At 43.6% G+C, this 17,844-nt stretch overlaps 1 protein-coding gene across 2 annotated transcripts in view; it reads left to right on the top strand.

Moving 5' to 3' along the window:
• The window catches only part of NME7 (NME/NM23 family member 7), a 91,777-nt gene that overhangs the window by 72,603 nt on the left and 1,330 nt on the right, over nt 1–17,844 (top strand). For both annotated transcript variants that reach the window (XM_014947263.1, XM_014947264.1), the window contains exon 11: nt 2,264–2,371. In XM_014947263.1, the coding sequence (XP_014802749.1) occupies nt 2,264–2,371 (108 nt within the window). The remainder of the gene's footprint in view (nt 1–2,263; nt 2,372–17,844) is intronic.

Raw genomic sequence — 17,844 nt, 5'->3', positions numbered from 1 at the left:
TGGGTGGGTGGGGTGGTGAGGAAGATGAGTCCAGGGAAAACTTGGGAAAGTTTCATTAAAAGCAGCATTTTTGGACCTGTTGGAGGATGAAACAGTTTGAGCAAAAGAGTTTGATGGGTAGGAAATAAACAGAATATGAAATACCAGGCTTTAGCCTTTTACATCTGAGCTGTTTCTTGCTGAAGTGTTTCCAAAAGTTTCATAGCCAAAATAATTTTTTCTAATATTCCTAAACTCTCCTTAAAAAAAATTGAAAGCCTAGTGCTATTGCTGGCTTCCTGACAGCTAGTTGTTACTGGAATCAACAGTTGTTTCAAGGAAGGCTTGATTAAAGTGTCACATAGCTATAGTTAACTCTCATGTGACTTCTGGTTCTCCAGCAGACTTTCTTATCGCAATCCTTTAATGAGGACCATGTAAAGGAGAGGGGTTTTTTTCTCCTTGGGGCTTTTTTTTTTTTTTGAAAGTCAAACTGTTGAACTTTCCTCTGAAACAAAATTTGTTTGATGTTGAGTGTATCTTATTCAAATATCCTTGACAGCCATATCCAAAGATCCTGTATAACCTGTGACATATTCACAGTAACAATGGGGAACTGAAACTTCTCGTTGTAGCATTTTGGGTTAGACATATGGCAAGCTTTGAATCAGTGTCATTGTCCTCCAGGTGGGTCACAGATCACCATAGCTAACAGATCTAGGTTACTAGGTAACAGATCACCGTAACTGTTGATTGTTATTACAGGAAAATATCTAGGACTTGCTGGACCAAGAGAGGATCTTGCCCTTACAGTCCAATTGTCTTAGCATAGCAGTGAGACATGACAAGTGTGTGAAGCTGTAAAGTGGCTAAAGGGTATTGTCACACAATCTCTTGTGAGGTCTTTTGGGACTAGCTTAAAACATTCACTGCCATCCCAGAAGAGATTGTGCATCATGCGAGTGGTTCTTATCTGTACCTGTGCAAAGTTTTCCAAGTCAGCCAAAAGCCACTACTGAAGTCGCTTTGAACCCCTTTGACACTGGAAGTTAAGAAATGCTTGGATGATCCAATCTGGTGACTCGGCTGTGGGGGCAGTAACCTCCATCTGTGATACCAAAACAAACACCTGGGAGTGGCACAGCGAAACTGTGTTGGCCACTTCCAAAGTGATTACACCCTAATGTACCCATTGCCTTTTCGGAAAGGGGCTGATGCGGGCTCTGTTGACAAGGAAGAATGGTGGGGTTTTTTCAGTAGCTGTAGTTTGAGCTTGTCACCAGCCTGTCTCCTCACAGGAGGCAGTGTTCAAGCATCACTCACGGAAGAATGTCCAAAGAGTTTGAAGGAGGGAAAAATGGGTTAATGCCATCACTACTGAATTTTGAAAGGAGACAGACTGTGCATGAGGTAGGCTTGGAGAAGAGCTCCAGGATGCTGGGAAGAGAGGCCAACAAGGTGTAGCACAGTTGGCATAGGAAAGAGGTTAAAAGACTACACTGCAAGGTGATAGTGCAGAGAAGTGCAGCAAGGACTGCATTATGCCTTGAATGAAAGAGCATGGTGGAGGGGAGAGCCAATGAAGGCAGTCCTCTGCGATGTAAGATGGGAGATACATCATTGGAAAGAGGTCAGGGAGGAATGTTATCTCAGAACCTGAGTGGTATCTGCTGCAGTAAGAAAAACATTCGCAGAGGCCAAGGAGGCATTTGGCATTGGAGATGAATAAGAGTATTGAAATGTCAACTTCAAAGACCAGAGAAAGATGTAGAGAGAGTCTGGACTGATCCACGGAGGTGATCAGATGTTGGCACTAGTCATGGTGTCAGAAGCACTGCAGAGAAGACCAAGAGGCTAGCTTCAGTATCTGGGCTTAACAAATGTCAGGTTCTGAGGCAAATAGTTCAGTGTTAGGGGAGGCAGTTCTGCGAGGTAGTGTGCTTGTGTCTGCTCACTGAGGACAGCACGTTCTGTGCTTGAGAGTTGAAAAAGTGTTAACTTGGGCTAATACAAGTGCTAGGGAGGTGTGTCTGTATTAAGAAGGGCTTCACATTTCACCTGAGGTGGCTTCATTGGCCCAAATTCAAGCAGTTAGTTTTCACAGTCTTGGTCAAGTTTTTTCAGCAGTTGCATATGTGTGTAGTACAAGCTGGAATTTCCCTCTTTGTTTTTTTTATAGTGTGACACATATATTAATGTTTTACTTTATAAGATTCTATTGCATCCATGATATAAAGGAACAGTGTCGTTCACAAAGGTCTTCTGTTTTTCTTGTGTTCAACAGGAAATTGCCCGTCATCTCCGGCCTGGAACTCTGCGTGCTGTCTTTGGGAAGAACAAGATTCAGAATGCTGTCCACTGCACAGACCTACCTGAAGATGGACTTTTGGAGGTAAGACCTGCTAGACAAACGTGCTTTTACACTGTAAGAATTTTTAAAGTGAAAAGTTGTACTTGCCACTGTTTTAAGCTGTTGAAGTGTTTTATATATGGAGTACCTATGTTGGAGACCAGTGACTGATCAACTAGAAGCACAAGAAAAGAGTTCATTAAGGGCATTTGACTCGGTTAACACTGATACTGTAAAAAATTAATCTGTGCAGTTTTCATGAGTGATACTAGAATAAAGTATCTAGTGAAATGAAAAGTCAAGAGTCTTCTCTTTGGCTGAGAAGGCTCTTTGAGATTGGATATCAGCACCTAACAGTGCTTCTGCAGACACCTTCTTAGCCTTTACTTGGATGACCACCATGACTCCTGCTCTGGACTGTCTCTACAGGGAGCTTGTGTGGGGCTTGCAATATTACAGGCAGTAGGGATTCAAATTCAGATAGGGTCCAGGTTTATTTGTAGACAGTCATAATTACACGTATCAATTAATATTTCCTGTGTCTTACATTAACTTACTAATTATTTTCTGATTTTGGCTTTGTATGCTTTCATTAAAGTCCAATAAAATGGGAAAAATGTTAAATTAAGGGAGTTTATAAAGAAAAGAGTATTCAGTATGAAAACCAGAACAAGTTCACTCACTTAATTTCATGCCACAAAACTAAAGCTTGTACAAGGCAGGGTGAAGAGGTGTGTAAGCATACCTTGGATGGATCTCTGCAACGGTGTAGATGATTTTTCCAGCACATGCATATCTTCTGTTTTACTGTCTGCATGTATTTGTGAGTATTTTGCTGTCAGACTACAGCAGAACGACAGAGCAGCAAGAATTTTTGTAGCTTGGATTATTTTACACTGCCAAAATGGTGTTTTCATTGAGGGGAGAGGAAGAGCTAACTGCATCACCATCTCCCTTCATGAAATAAAATCAGATCTGTGGGTTAAAGTGCAGTTTTCCAGGGAACTGAATCTAGTTTAAGGAATAGAGTAGTGAAATTCAACACTGAGAATGGCAACCGCTATCAACGAAGTTGTAGCTTTTTAAACCATTTCCAGGCTGTCATTAAAAGTTGACAACTTCTAGTTTCTGCCCAAGGGGACTGGATTTAAACAAGCAAACAGGTATTTGTCATCACATGCCTAAAATCCCTCAGTCATGGCTTTTCAACGGCAACAGAAAAAGGCATAGCCTGCAGGGAAAAATTAAAGTATCACCGGCATTCACAGAGCATTTTAGTACGTCAACAGAATTCTCTCTCTCATGTCTGCTGCCTGTCTCCTTTATGCTGGTTCAAAGCAGGTATAACTCCATTTTGCTGGTTATTTAAATTGAATTTACAGCTGCTATCAGTGGGGTGGATCAGACAAAGCAGTTGAATTGCTTCTCCAAAACAAAAATTGAGGCTGGAGTTCTCTCTCAAGGTCTCCGTGACGTGTTTGTCCTTTGAATCCCAGAGCTGAATCATAAGCTAAGTTCTTTATCCAGTATTAATCTGACTACACACTTTGCAGTTCCCATTGCAGACTGGTCATTTTAACAGTCATTTATTGATAGTATTTTTTGGGAAGAGAGGTCTAAAATCTATTTTTTTTTCTTTACCATAGACATACTTGTACACAGAATGTAGCTCTTCATCTGTAGTTTCTTCTGTAACAGTCCAGGTTAAGCCAGCAGTTGTAAAGGACATCGGTCGATGTTCTTTAATGAGTAAATAAAGCAGGGAATGTTTTGTTCTGATTGTTTGGCAAATAAGCATTACAACGTGAACTATAGAAACCTTTTTATTGCTAACACTTTAATTCTTGGAGTATCTTTAGGTTTAGATCTGTATGAAATGTAGTTGCCTGAAAAATAAAACTTGCTTCATTCAGTATGGAGTTAGCATACGTTTCTTATGTTCATGTTCCAGTAGGAGATGTTGCTGAGAAGTTAATGCTGCTGTTGCTTTAAAAGCCTTACAGTATCATTGTAGGACAACTGATTAGTAGAGGAGGAGTCTGGAGTAAATTTCAGAGAGAAATGTGACCTACTAGAAATCTGACCATATACTACGAAGATGAAGAATCATTTTTAAAACCCCAAAGAAAGTTAATTCATCTGTAGCAGTCTCTTTCCTTTCTTCAGGTCGCATTGGTTTTTGTACAATGTTAATATTCTGCTGTAGTTACTACCCAGTATAGCTCCAGAAACGAGCTTATATGCAGAGTCTTGCACTTCTGTTTTGCTGACTAAGTTTGGCAATCTGAATTCAGGCACAAGAGCTAGGAACTCCAGAGTTTCATTTCTAGCTCTGGTGCTGATTTTGTCTGAGGTTGGCTAAGCCCCTTTTCAAATTTTGGCATGAAAGTGTTTGGCTCTGAAATTCTGTATGAAGATGTTCTGATTTATATTTCTATTCTCCAAAATAAAATCCCAAATGCAACAAATTTTAGAAAGCAAACTGCAGAATCATTATTGCAAATAATGACACAAAATTTCTAATACTATTTTTTCCCAATTCCCACTTCATATATGTTGTTGGGTTTTTTTCAGGGTGGGTTAGTTGGTTGATTTTGATGTTTTGTGGGCTTGTGTTCTTTTTGTTTGGTTTGGTTTTTGTTTGTTTGGCTTTGGTTTGCCATTGTTTTGGTTTTGATGGTGGTTTGTTTGGTGTTTTTTTTTCCCAGACTAGGAAATAGCTAAATTGCTCTTCTGAAACCCAGTAAGCTTTCTTGGAGAGAGGATGCTGTGATGTAAACCTTCTGAAACTCTTGGTGAACCAGATTGGTGGGCCTCATGGAACTCATACAGCCCAAAAGCAGGCAGAGCCAGTCTGGTATACCATGAACAAAATATGTTTCTTGCCTTTGATTCAGAGCTTCTGTGCAACCTTGGCCATGTTTGATGGCTGAATCATTCTTTCCCAGAGGCTCCCATTTCCCATTCAGCCTCTCTTTATGGGTCTTAGGGCTGCAGAGTGGAAGTCCCAGTGTCTTTGAGCTTGAATTGAGCCCAATGGGTTTGTACCAAGAAAGCCTTAGCCGTGTCTGTTGGCTGGTGTGTGGAGCACTTATGCTGTTAATGCTAAAGCAGCTTATTAGAGGTGCCTGCCACAGTCCTGACTCTCTTGCAGCCACATCTGTGTGCACATCTGCAGGGTCAGCAGTGCCCAGAGGACCTTGGATGCAAGATGGCCAAAGGGACTGCTGCTGTTGCCACTTCATGGATGGGAAGCTGATTAGGTTGGTCTGTGTGTTAATTGGTTTTGTGACTTCTGAACTTCCAGAACCAAATGGAGATGGAAAGGGGAGCTATCTGGTTGACCTACTATACTATCATGGGCCTTAAATGCACAATATTTATGGAAGCACCATAAAGGCATGTTCCTGTGTAGAAGGCAGCACACGAGCACACTAGTGCTTTTCTGAGGACTCAGATATCCTTAGTGACAGATACTGCTTATTTTAAGATTTTTTCAGCTTTCTCTGCAGTTTTCATCCCCCACAGTTCAAGATCTAACTGAAACTTGAGAAGTGTTTGCAATGGCAGCTGCTGTCTGATTGTCCACAAATCAAGACTTCTTAGAGGAGGTGAGATAGGTAATTGAGGGGTAGATCAAATGCTTGCTGAAGTTAATAGCCAGACTCTAGGTGACTTTGGTGGTTCATACTTGGTTGAAAGTCACTAAGAAGGGCAAGGTAGTGACCTTTCTCCCAGAAATCGTGACCAAGGAGTACTCAGGGAAAGGAGATAGAGCAACACTGTCTCGAGAACAGCAAGGACTGATTAACTAAGAGTCAACTTGTACACCCAGTTTTAGAACGCTATACTTAATTAATGTAGTACAGTGGTTTCTCAATGTTGTTGTTTTTTTTTTGTTAGACCTCTTTTCCATGGACCTGGAAAAAGGAAAGTTCACTTTTAATCTTAAAAATCCCTCAAACAAACAAACAAACAAACCCCAAAAGCAAATACCAGCACTTGCTCCCACCAGGTTGACCCTTAACTCCTGTCTTTGTTCTACGAAGTACTTCACGTTTTAGGCAGTGACTAAAGCATACCAGAATTAATGAATAACTCACTTTGGCTCAAGAGAGGAGGGGAGATGCAGTTGAGCCTAAAACGCAACTGGTCACAATGGAAAAATCAGTGTGTTTTCAGTTGTAAAGCTGCAACTGCATTTTTTTATTCCTAGTTTAGTGATACAGGAGGAGGGCGAATATTGCCCTGAAGCCTCTTGGATGAGGTATTTGACTTACTGGGTCAGGCACTTATTTATTCACTTCATAGACTTCTGGGTCCTCATATCAGGACAAAATGTATTTTCACAAGCAACAATGGATAGGCACGAATAGCTCAGAACAGTCCTTTTTCTCAGCCGTGTCATCAGTTTCCCATTTTAACGGGGAGAGGAAAGAAACGAGGAAGTAGAGAAGAGAGTCTGAAAGTGTTGGAGTATTTATGAGACAATAGGGTTTCCTGAGTGAAGGCTAAACCAGCAGTTTCTTGATATTTCTGATCAACTGATGATGTGTAGGACACTCAGAGCAAGATTTTGCATTTGTTTCCCATATCCAAAGTAGGTACTGCTCTACCTCTCATCAGTGCTTTTTTTTTCTATTTTATATAAAGCAGGTACTTAATATAAAAAGTTACTATACATATAAAAGTTATATAAGATTTATATATATCTAAAAGTTACCATATACTGTCTATATAAAGCAAACAATTACAGTACTGATCTGCATTCATGTTCCTTCTGAGTCAGGTAGAGCAAGGTTTGAAACATGCATGTTTATATGCCAAGTAAACGCTCTATTTAACAGACGAGAGACAGTTTTGCATTTGTGTCTTTCATGTACCCATGGTGAAAGATGGTTCTGTTTCTCAATCCACCGTCTTTGACCTGAGGAACATTTCTGATAAATATTTTGTTGAAGTAGAAGCTTGCAAACCATTGAATCTGATGAATCATCATTCTCTAGACGTAAACAAGTTTCCTTGAAATTAGTCATTCCTGGACTAGTTGTAGTCAAAGTACCTGATAGAAGGCATTGTGGCTACCAGACTTCATGGTTTATTTGCCTCTTTCAAAGAAGTGAAGGCAAATTAAATATCAGACAGTGAAGGCCTTATTCACATTACTGGAAGTACAGTGAGTAAAACTTTCCACAGGAGGTGGTGCTGTACACACACCTCACTTCGTTGGGTCTCAAGTGGCTGAGCACCTCTCAGATTATGCAGGAATCCACATAATCTGCAACCATTAAAAAACTGGTAGCCTGGACCTGCAGTTATAACAAAACCAGTGTTTCTGGGGTTTGGCATGCTCTGCCTGGAAAAACTGTTGCTCATGCTGTGCAGTTCGAGGTGGAGTTTTGGGGGTGGTTTTTTTTTGGTGAGCAGTTCCATAAGGGCATTTGTACTGCAGCAAAGCACTCCAGGGATGACAGACTGTACGTGTCTGGGGTAACCTGAAAGGTATCTCTGTTGAGGTGCAGCCTACTGTGTCAGAGCCATCCACGTTAGCTTTATGTTCCTATGCCGTGGTGTTTGGGCAATCGGTCAGTCTCATGGGATTTCTTTGCATAATTAAAAAATGCTTAATAGCCATACATGTATATGTGTGATGCATACTTAAACCTAGAGGGAGAGGGTGCTGCCCTCTAAGATATGCATGAAAAAGGATTTGCAGTAGGATGGCTAAAACTTCAGTTCTGGGTAAAATAACCTTCTCCCTGTTGCCGAGGAAGATGCTGTTATTAGGTGACTAATTCTTCTAAGAGGGCAGTAACGTGGCAGTTGTTGCGGGGACACGCTGACATGTGCCTTTGCGTGTCTGGCAGGCTCTGTGTGGAACTGTGGAGAGGGCTGGACTCTTAAGCCAGTTTTCATGGGAGTGGAGGATGTGCCAGCTGCCATCTCAGTGGTGTGTCCCCATGGGTGCTCTTTCACCGACTCCCCATGGCTGCTGGGTGCCATCAGGCTCTGCTGTGGGCATTGGGACTGTGGAGGGAAGTGTGTCAGTTTTCAGAGTTGCAGGCAGATTTCCAGCCAGGCAGTAGCGAGGACCTCCTCGAGTATCATTTGCTGGCCTTCTCCCTTGCCTCAGAGCTATTTGTGGCACCCACAGACGTGAAGATAACCTATTGAAGGGGGATGATTTTGCGATTATCAAAGAAGAGTGGGTTTTGCTTGTCTTCTGAGAGAGCTGTCATGATGGTTGGGTTTTTTTCTCATCACCTCTTTGAATTGCAGCCGTGCAGTGGTGTTCAAGAGGAAGGCTGGGGACTGGCAGGCTGTGCAACGTTCTGCTGGAAGCTCTTCTTTCCCTTGCTCAGCCTCGCACCAGTGAGACTGGCTTACTGTTTCTAAGGCTTTTAAGCAAACAAATAATATCTAACTGTACAGATCGGGTATGGCAGTCCGATGGACACAGACTCGCACAAGTTCTGGTGCTGGAAGTTCAGGGAGGTGATGTTGTATAATAAGCGGTGACAAGCCCGTATCAAGAACAGCGTGGCGAGTAGGGCCCGAGAGGTGATTGTCCCCCTGTACTCGGCACTGGTGAGGCCTCACCTCGAGTACTGTGTCCAGTTTTGGGCCCCCTACCATAAAAAAGACATTGAGGTGCTGGAGCGGGTCCAGAGAAGGGCAACGAAGCTGGTGAGGGGTCTGGAGTCTTATGAGGAGAGGCTGAGGGAGCTGGGGTTGTTCAGTTTGGAGAAGAGGAGGCTGAGGGGAGACCTTATTGCTCTCTACAACTACCTGAAAGGAGGCTGTAGGGAGGCGGGGGTCGGTCTCTTCTCCCAAGTTACAGATGATAGGACAAGGGGTAATGGGTTCAAGTTGCACCAGGGGAGGCTTAGACTGGACATTAGGAAACAATTCTTCACAGAGAGAGTGGTCGGGCATTGGAACAGGCTGCCCAGGGAGGTGGTTGAGTCACCATCCCTGGCTGTGTTTAAGAACCGTTTAGATGTGGTGTTGGGGGATATGGTGTAGGGGAGGACGTTAGAGTAGGGTGGATGGCTGGATTCGATGATCCTGAGGGTCTCTTCCAGCCTAGATAATTCTGTGATTCTGTGATTCTGTGACAGGACGGGCCAGTTCAGTGGATATGTTTTGTCCAGACAAGTGCTGTGGGCGATGAAAACCATCATCATTTTCCTCAGACTTGGTATTAACTAAACACTCCGACGAATGTTAAGAACTGTGCTGCTCTTGGGCTTTTGTTGCAGCATGTCTTCCACCTGCTAGAAGCCAGCTGTCCTTGGTCTGGCGTTCCAAACAGTGCCAGGAGAAGCACGCCTTCTGCCTCCTTTCCCTTTGCCTTTATTCGGGGAGGGTGGTGTTTTAGCAAGCTGTTCAGAGTGGACATGACAAATGCTGCCCATAACCATTTCCATAAGAGCAGAGTCCTGTTACAGAAGCGCTCTGTTGGCTGCCAACTTGTGTTTTTCTGTTTGCTGCTTCCTTGCCCGCCTGCTGCCATTGTCTCCACACGTGGGTGTGCTGCAAGGTGCTTGCTGTCATCCACCCTGGAAATGCCTTGGTACCAGCACTGAGCTGGGCCGTGGGTTGAGGTTATAGTGCAACAGTTTAGGATGGAAGGCATCGGCGGGATGAAGCTCTGTTAAACTAATCTTTTTGGTGCATCAAGGTATAGTCCAAGCAATTTAATAAAGCATGTCAATGAGTAACTCTCAGAAGCGTCAATGTGCTTAGTGTGGAATTTGTGTATGTCACACTCGGAACAAAGGTCTCCTGCATTGCTTGTTACCGATTAACTTGTCTGGTATTATGCAAGCTGCCTCTACCAGCTGAGAACTAACTCTCCCCATTCACAGGGCAGCGCAGCTTGTAAAACATTACACAGCAGAAGTGCATAGCATGGCAATGAACCTTTCACTGAGGGCATTTCAGCTGTACAGCATTTCCCTCAGGAGTCTTTAAAATATTAATAAAGAAGCCATTGTTTCGCTCAGTCATACGGCAATTTTGCAATGAAGTCTTTTATTAGGGGCCCATACTGAGCTGCATAATCCAGGGTAAGATGCTTTTAATCATCTCCAGTGAAAAGAAATAAAAAATTTGAGGGTTTGGGTGAGGTTGTTTTTTGGCGGGGTTTTTTGTGAGTTTTCATCAAAGCAGTAGCTGGTTTTATCTGTCAGTTGGAAATTTCAGTCTCTCGGTACAAAATGATTTCTAGAAAGATGTGTCAGACAATGATTATTATGATTCAAGTGCTTCTCCATTTTAACTTTCTGAGACTTTTTATCCAACAGCTGTGGGAACAGGTTGAAAAGAATATGGAGCGTAGAAAAACTTCATCTTATTTGGTGGTGGTTTTGCATATCAGAGGATGTTAGCCAGCACTGGAATTCTGTCTCAAAACGTTTCCTGGTGCTGTATATATACTTGTACAGAGAATTAAGTAATCTTTTTGCCTAGGCCTGTCCAAAGAGAAATTAAAAATAGCAATAATAGAGGGATGGAACTTGAACACATGCTGGTGATTCCTCTTTTTTTAAAAAAATAAAATTATAGTAGTATTAGGTCACTTGCAGCCTAATTTTGAGCATAGGTTGTATAATTATTATACTTGGGGGCTAGACAGGCAAACTAAACTAGAAACTTGTTTAAACAGAGTTGTGAAATAGTTCAGCTCTTGTGCTTCCACTTCTGGGTAAGATCCGAGGTCCAATTGCCCCGTGTTCTGCCAAGTCTGAGGTTTATAAGTGCCAGAGAGAGATGTTAACGACTGTGAACCAGGCAGCTCCCAAAGCTCTTTAAGTTTCACCTGATCCCAAAGGCAACCTGCGTGATAAACAGGGCTTGGCTTCTGGCACGTGTTCGTGTTGCGCTGAGCAAGGTAATTTTGTGGAGGGGAGGTCAAGGCAGAGGGAAGGCGTGACACTTCTTGATAACTCACTTGAGGCCCAGTTTGTGTCTTGGAGGCTGCTGCCTTCTCTCCTTCCCTCGGCATGTTCTCACTTTGAACCAATGAGCCCAGGTCCTCTTTCCTTTACCTCTCTTCCTCCAGCTGAAGCATGGCAAGGATTTAGCTGCAGCTCAGCTGCATGGTGGGCAGGCTGCAGGAAAGAAGAGAAAAAAGCCCAGGGAAATAGCTTATACAGCAAAAGCAGTAGGAGGACACAGTAGTTGCATGATTGTGTAGAAACCCAGAATCTCCTTTCGTTCCTTGAGAAAGGAGTCCTGTACCTTTTTTAGGGTAAGAGAATCACTGTTTTCCAGCAGCACACGCTGTTGTGTGATGCAAATATATTTTTACATGGCCTCCTATTACTGACCTCAACCAGTTGTACCTCCCACCTCTCTCTCAGAGGTCAAATAGGCAAATTGTTATCTATATTGGTACTTTCTGTGTAGGGTTTGTCCCTTCCCTCATCAGTGCAACCTCCTTGACTGATTACTGTAAACTAGCAGGAATTAAAAGGAGAATTTAAGTCAGCTATCTGCATATATGTGTTGAAATGTATGTGGGATGTGGGAGGAAAAAAAACCCAAAGCCAAATGTGCTAATATGGGTAGAAGACCAAACAAGGTTTCCTGTCTCTCAGAGATGCTAACACCGTGGGGTATCTTGAGTTAAGAGTTTATCGAGGTCTAGAAACCACTTCTTCTTTCATAAGTAAATAATAACTGATTATTCAAAGTGTAGTGTCATAGCAGTGTTGGGTTTGTTTTGTGATAATACTGAGGGCTTAGACACTGGCTGTGGTGATTTGCGCTAGCGGCTGTGCAAACACAGAAAAAGATGGCAGCAGCCACCTGAAAGGGTGTTTGCTGTAGCCTGGGGCTCCTAGAAATCACTGAGCATCTTCTGGTCTCAGTAAGAGCTGGATTCTCCCTCTTCCTCTGTAAGGCTGAGTGCATTGGCATATAGGCAGGTGTGGTATATCCCCAAGTATATCTGCAATATACCGAGATACGTAGGCAAGTCCCTGAGCAAGAGGTAATTCCCTTAAGTGGTCAGAGTTGCTGAGTGGACACGTCTCCTTCCGCCTTGGTGTCAGTGGTAGTTACTGCTGGTAGGCTGGGGAGACATGGCGTGCCCAGACTATCCAGCCACAAACCAGGAACTGTGGGATTTCTCTGGTAGGTTCCTTACTCAGTCCAGCCATTGAATAGGAACTTGGTCATTCAGGTATCAAAAGTCTAGCCTTGTTTTGTCGGTACATGGTGTAGCACACAGCAGGAGCGTTGAAATCACAGAGACTTGAAACAAGCTCTTGGTCTCTTAATACTGACCCATTCCAACGGAGAATGGAGCTTTCTAGATTCAGTGACATTGCTCAGAAGGTACTTTGAGCACTACACCGGGGGAATTTATGCCATTAGTTTGGTGTGATGTTTCCTATTAGCACAGGGAGCCACAGTCTACATGGGGGCTTGTGATGGTGCATGCAAGGCCACTACTTATGGACTGGGTTGTGCTTTTGTTTCATAGGTTTTTTTCAGGATATTTTGTTATTGTCTTATCTGTCATAACTTTTAGCCTGCTGCCAGGTGTAGCCTGTGGGATTCCGTGGCCAAATACTGCCCTGCAGAACATCTTGGTTGCTCAGGAAGAGCTTTAAATTTTGGCTGCCTTCTACTTCATTTATTTGCTTGTAGTTTCCGTCTTAGCTTGAATCAGTGATGTGGGTGGAAACACGTGTTTGTTCTCTTTCTGTGACCACTTCCTCCTCTGTTGGCCATTAGGACCATGACGTTCAGTGCTGTCTGAGTAGACTGGAGAGCCTTAGCTCAGCATTGGCAAGGAGACCCCACAATGCCCGTAGCTTGTAGGAACACATCCAAATCAGGCTTTACTTAGATATTTCAGGTACTAGCAGCAGGGGTCCTTTTCAGTGTTTTTATCCAGTGTTCAGGAGGGGTTTGCAGCTTGCATTGACATCTGTGGTGGTGTGCCTAGTCTTGTCTGTACCTATGATGACTGGTTCAAGGGCATCATACAAGGGCTCCACAAGAGCTCCTGACTCTGAGGCAGTCAAGTGTCCCTCAAGATAAGCGTGAAGTGATCCTGGTGACTCAGGGAGCTGCTTGGGATCCTTGGAAAAGCAGCATTCACTGTCTTCCTCGTTCTTCGTGTGAGATGAGGACCTTTCACTCTATTTCATTCCAGTGGCTCTACCAGGCAGTGATCTCTTCTGATGGTGACCAAAGATGTTGCTAAAGGAGGAGCAGAGCTCCTGGTGGGAGTCCTGGGCTAATATGTTCAGCCCTAACTACTGAGGAGTTGGCTTATGCTATGGAGTGGGGAGATTCAGTGAACCTGTGGTACCTGTACTTCAGAAATCAGTGGTCTGAGTTCAGCACAGTAGTTATGTACAACGTAAAAACAACACTCTTTTAAATAGGTTTTGGATTCACTTATTTTTCTTGTAGTGTTACAGATTAAATAGCATAAAACTCATTTTCTTGGTGTTTTGATTGTGATTCACTTCTTTTTCTTGTAGTGTTACAGATTAAATAGCATAAAACTCATTTTGTTGGTGTTTTGATTGTGGAGTAATGAACTATAGTCTTGTCCTCTTGCTTGCATCCTGTATGGAATTCCGATTTCTCGCATCTTTTATTTTATGGTACAATTTCCAAATAGCTTCCATTGCTCTTCTCTTTCACTGTATTTTCAGACTTGATCATACCTATACACAGTGTTCAAGGTGACTCTGTTAACAGCACACTGGAGTAATGAACTATAGTCTTGTCCTCTTGTTTGCATCCTGTTTGGAATTTAGATTTCTCGCATCTTTTATTTTGTGGTACCATTTCCAAATAGCTTCTATTGCCCTTCTCTTTCACTGTATTTTCAGAGTTGATCATAAACCATACACAGTGCTCAAGGTGACTCTGTTAACAGCACATAGCATAACAGCAGAATATGCTCTGTGTTATCCTGTAGTGTTGCTTTAATAAAATCTTCCATGGCAAAGCTTTATTTTTTGGCACTTCGGGGTTTTTGTCCCAGCTGTACTTAGTAAATTAACTTGGACAGTTGAAGTGCATGTGTACAGATTGTTCTGCCTTGGGCAGCCTGACCGGCTTTATTTCTTGCAGTGCGTGACGCTTGAGAGAGTGGCAGGAGTGACTAACTTTCCTTTTTTTAAATTTTTTTTTTTATTTTTGAACAAACTTCCTGGGACTAAACCCTCTTGAGGTGTATATGGGAAAATAATTGTTTATTTTCAGAACAAATAATAGAGTGACTAAGTAGACCCTCTTCTTTGACAGTTTTTATTCCTGGATTGCCTGTGGCTGGAAGGATGGCATGAAGCCGTGGGGTTTCAGTGTGTTGATCTAATGATTTAGTCTTGTGAGTCAGCTGAGTGAACTGCAGCTGAAAAGCGTTTTAGGTGTTAGCAAGTGCACTTGCTAACAGAGACGACAGGCTCATGCTGATGTACAAACCAATGTTAATGGCCAAAGAGATTTTTTAGTTCCCACTAGTGACCTCAAACTGGGATAACCTGTAAAAAATTCTAAGATCTAAGTGTTTAGGGAGAGCGTCCCGATGCTAAAACCCTAGGTCAGCAAAGACTCTCTGGGTCATTTTCCTGGATACCTACGCTGAACCAAGGAGATGGGGCTTTCACTGAATTTCACTGAATTTTTTTAGAGTTGGAAGGGACCATAGAGATCATCTAGTCCAACTCCCCTGCTGAAGCAGGAGTGTCTAGAGCTAGAGCATGTTACTCAGGGCTGCATCCAGGCAGGTCTTGAAAATCTCCAAGGAAGGGGACTCCACAACCTCCCTGGGCAGCCTGTTCCAGGGCTCCGTCACCCTCACTGTGAAGAAGTTTCTCCTCATATTTGAGTGGAACCTCTTATGTTCCAACTTGTGCCCGTTGCCCCTCGTCCTCTCACTGGGAACCACTGAAAAGAGTCTGGCTCCCTCCTCCTTCAACCCTCCCTTGAGATACTTGTAGGCATTGATAAGGTCTCCCCTCAGCCTTCTCTTCTCCAGACTAAAGAGTCCCAGCTCTCTCAGTCTCTCCTCATAAGGGAGATGCTCCAATCCTTGAATCATCTTGAACAGGGTCTCTTATCAAAAACTGCCAGCCCAAGGGGACAGGGGAATGGACTGTGGATGCTGAGGTGCTCTTCCAGTGCCGGGCTTTTCTCTGAGGTGGGATGTAAGGAATGCTGCTGTGTGATGTGCTGGTTGCCATTCAGGGGGTCTGTCCATATGTAGACAGAAGCTCTGGCTCCAGAACTGCTCAGCTGGCACCTCTCATCAACACTGCTTTTTGCATTGTTTTCTAGGCAGAAGGAGAATTTAACTGTAGGTGTCTGTAATTCTTACACTTGAAATCTTCAGGACACTTTGTGTCTGCGCTGGGTCCTGCATTATTACCAACATCTTTTTTGCTCTCCCTTGGAAGACTGGCTGCCTCGCTTGATTTGCTTCCTTTTTTTTATTTTTTATTTTCAAATTTTGCCTGGCCTCTCCATGCTCTTAAGGCACACAGTGTTCAGATGGTAATCATTGGTGCTTGTTTGTGCATTAGACTGGATTTTGTTATCGCCTGCTGTATTAACTCCTGAAATTTCGTGGTAACCTGTGGAAGAGCCCAGAGGGATTGGCCAACTTCATTAACATGAGTTTTGTAGAGAGCTTGTGTGACTGAAGCAAAACTTCATGGCACTGAAGCAGCTCTCAGCTCCTCCTCGGCAAAGCAGTTTATAGGGTCAGAGCCAGAAGGTCGCAGTTAACTCACTCGTTATTACTTCCTGAACATTATTGTTATTTGTCCCTGAGCAGGAGCTGGAGCAGGCATAGCTGCACGCTGTGAAGCTGGTAGATGGGTCCTGAGATCAGTCACTGATGTTAGGTTTAATCCTTTTTCATCCCTGGTTAGGGGTGAGCACACCTGAATGTTAGTGTCGTGAAGGGCATTTGGGTGGCATTTGTGAAATGCGTTTGGTTGGTTTCAGTTCAGTTCCTGGCGTGGGTTTGTCGTCTGCCACCTTTGGCTCCTCTAAAGGGACCAGAGATGTGCTTGGCTCAGAGAAGCTGACCTTGCCCTAGGTCAAATGTGAGGTTTGTTGCGAGGTTTTGTACAGGCACAGCTCCCTCTTCTGCGGTTTGTACTGTACTTGGACCCTGGGAAAGAGAGTAACTGGATTTCCTAAAATACAGAGTGCTTTGGAATACCTGACTCCCATGTGGATGCTTGGTGTGAGTAGCTCCAAGTGCTGGATCTCCTTAGAAAGGTACCTGATGCTTTTAGAAATGGAGTTCTCCAAGCTGTCTCCAACTGGGGTCTCATAAGATGTGGCTACCCCAATTCTCTTGGTAGAGCTGCAATCCTTAGTCTTGGTTCTTCTGCAAAACACTGTATGTGTTGTCATGTGAGTGGGGTAATGGAATGGCCCTTATTTCTGGTGTTTCTTGTCCAGCACTGCCCTGCTCCTGAGGGTGAGGCTCTTGGAGAGCAGGATCATTTCTGTAAACCACAGGCATGCCAACACTTAACTGGTTTTACTGGGAGCTAGGTGGCAGCTGACCCACATATAGATAATTATATATGGAGAGAACATACCGGCACCTGGTTTTGTACGTTATACAATACACAGTATGCTTGTTCTGATGTCCAAGCCTTGCCAGTACAGTCAGTGTGGATCTTTAACAATCCAATAAAAGCTAGTTGAGGAGGAAGATGTTTTCTGTTGGCTGTAAGGAAGCTGAGGCTGTTCACCCCAGCCTGGGAAAATTAGTTGCACAAAATCAGGGGCTTTCAAGGACTGAAATAGCTCGATGTGCGGTGGGAGTCGGGGCAGAAAGATCAGTATGTTCAAACTGGCAGTTAATAATGTAATGTCCTATGTGGCAGTAAGGAAAACCATACCCTCCTGAAGAGAATAGATTGTACACATGCAGTGGCGTGGGGGGGTTGGGGTTATTTTAGTTTGGTGGTGGTTTGGTTTTATTTTGACATCCTGTGGCCGTTTAATGTTGTATCTCTACTCAGTGTGACAAATTACAGCAGCATTTCCACTGGGCAGGGGACATGCCTGGCCAGGTGGGTTGTGGGGTGTTTTTTTGGGGGGTTGGTGGGGTGCAGCCCGTTGGGGGCAGAGATGTCGTGGGGCCTGTGATGAGCTGGGTCTTTTCAGTGGGTGGCTGCAGCGTGTGTCTGGCTGGGGTAGCTACTGCCTTACTTCCTAGTTAATTAGTGATCGGAGCGGGCCACCCTGCTTTCACTGATTTGGTACTAGAAAGTGACGGGGGGGGGAAGTTTGTTTTTGCTTTATTTCATACGCTATTAATGAGTACAGGATCTGAGCCCCTTTTGTCACTTTGCTCACTGAAGCAAACAGGCACCATAAAGCTTTCTGCAGCGTTTGTCCCAGTCCCTGGAATAAGCCATTATCTTTATTACCAGTTCATGCTTGGACTTTGCACTCATAGTAAATTAAAAGGAGATGAGATAAATTATCTAACTGTGCATCGGTTCTTTTTA

Source organism: Calidris pugnax, unplaced genomic scaffold (assembly GCF_001431845.1).
Source record: "Calidris pugnax isolate Ruff unplaced genomic scaffold, ASM143184v1 scaffold95, whole genome shotgun sequence".
NCBI classification, from domain to species: Eukaryota; Metazoa; Chordata; class Aves; order Charadriiformes; family Scolopacidae; genus Calidris; species Calidris pugnax.
This window is presented reverse-complemented; position numbering and strand designations above follow the sequence as displayed.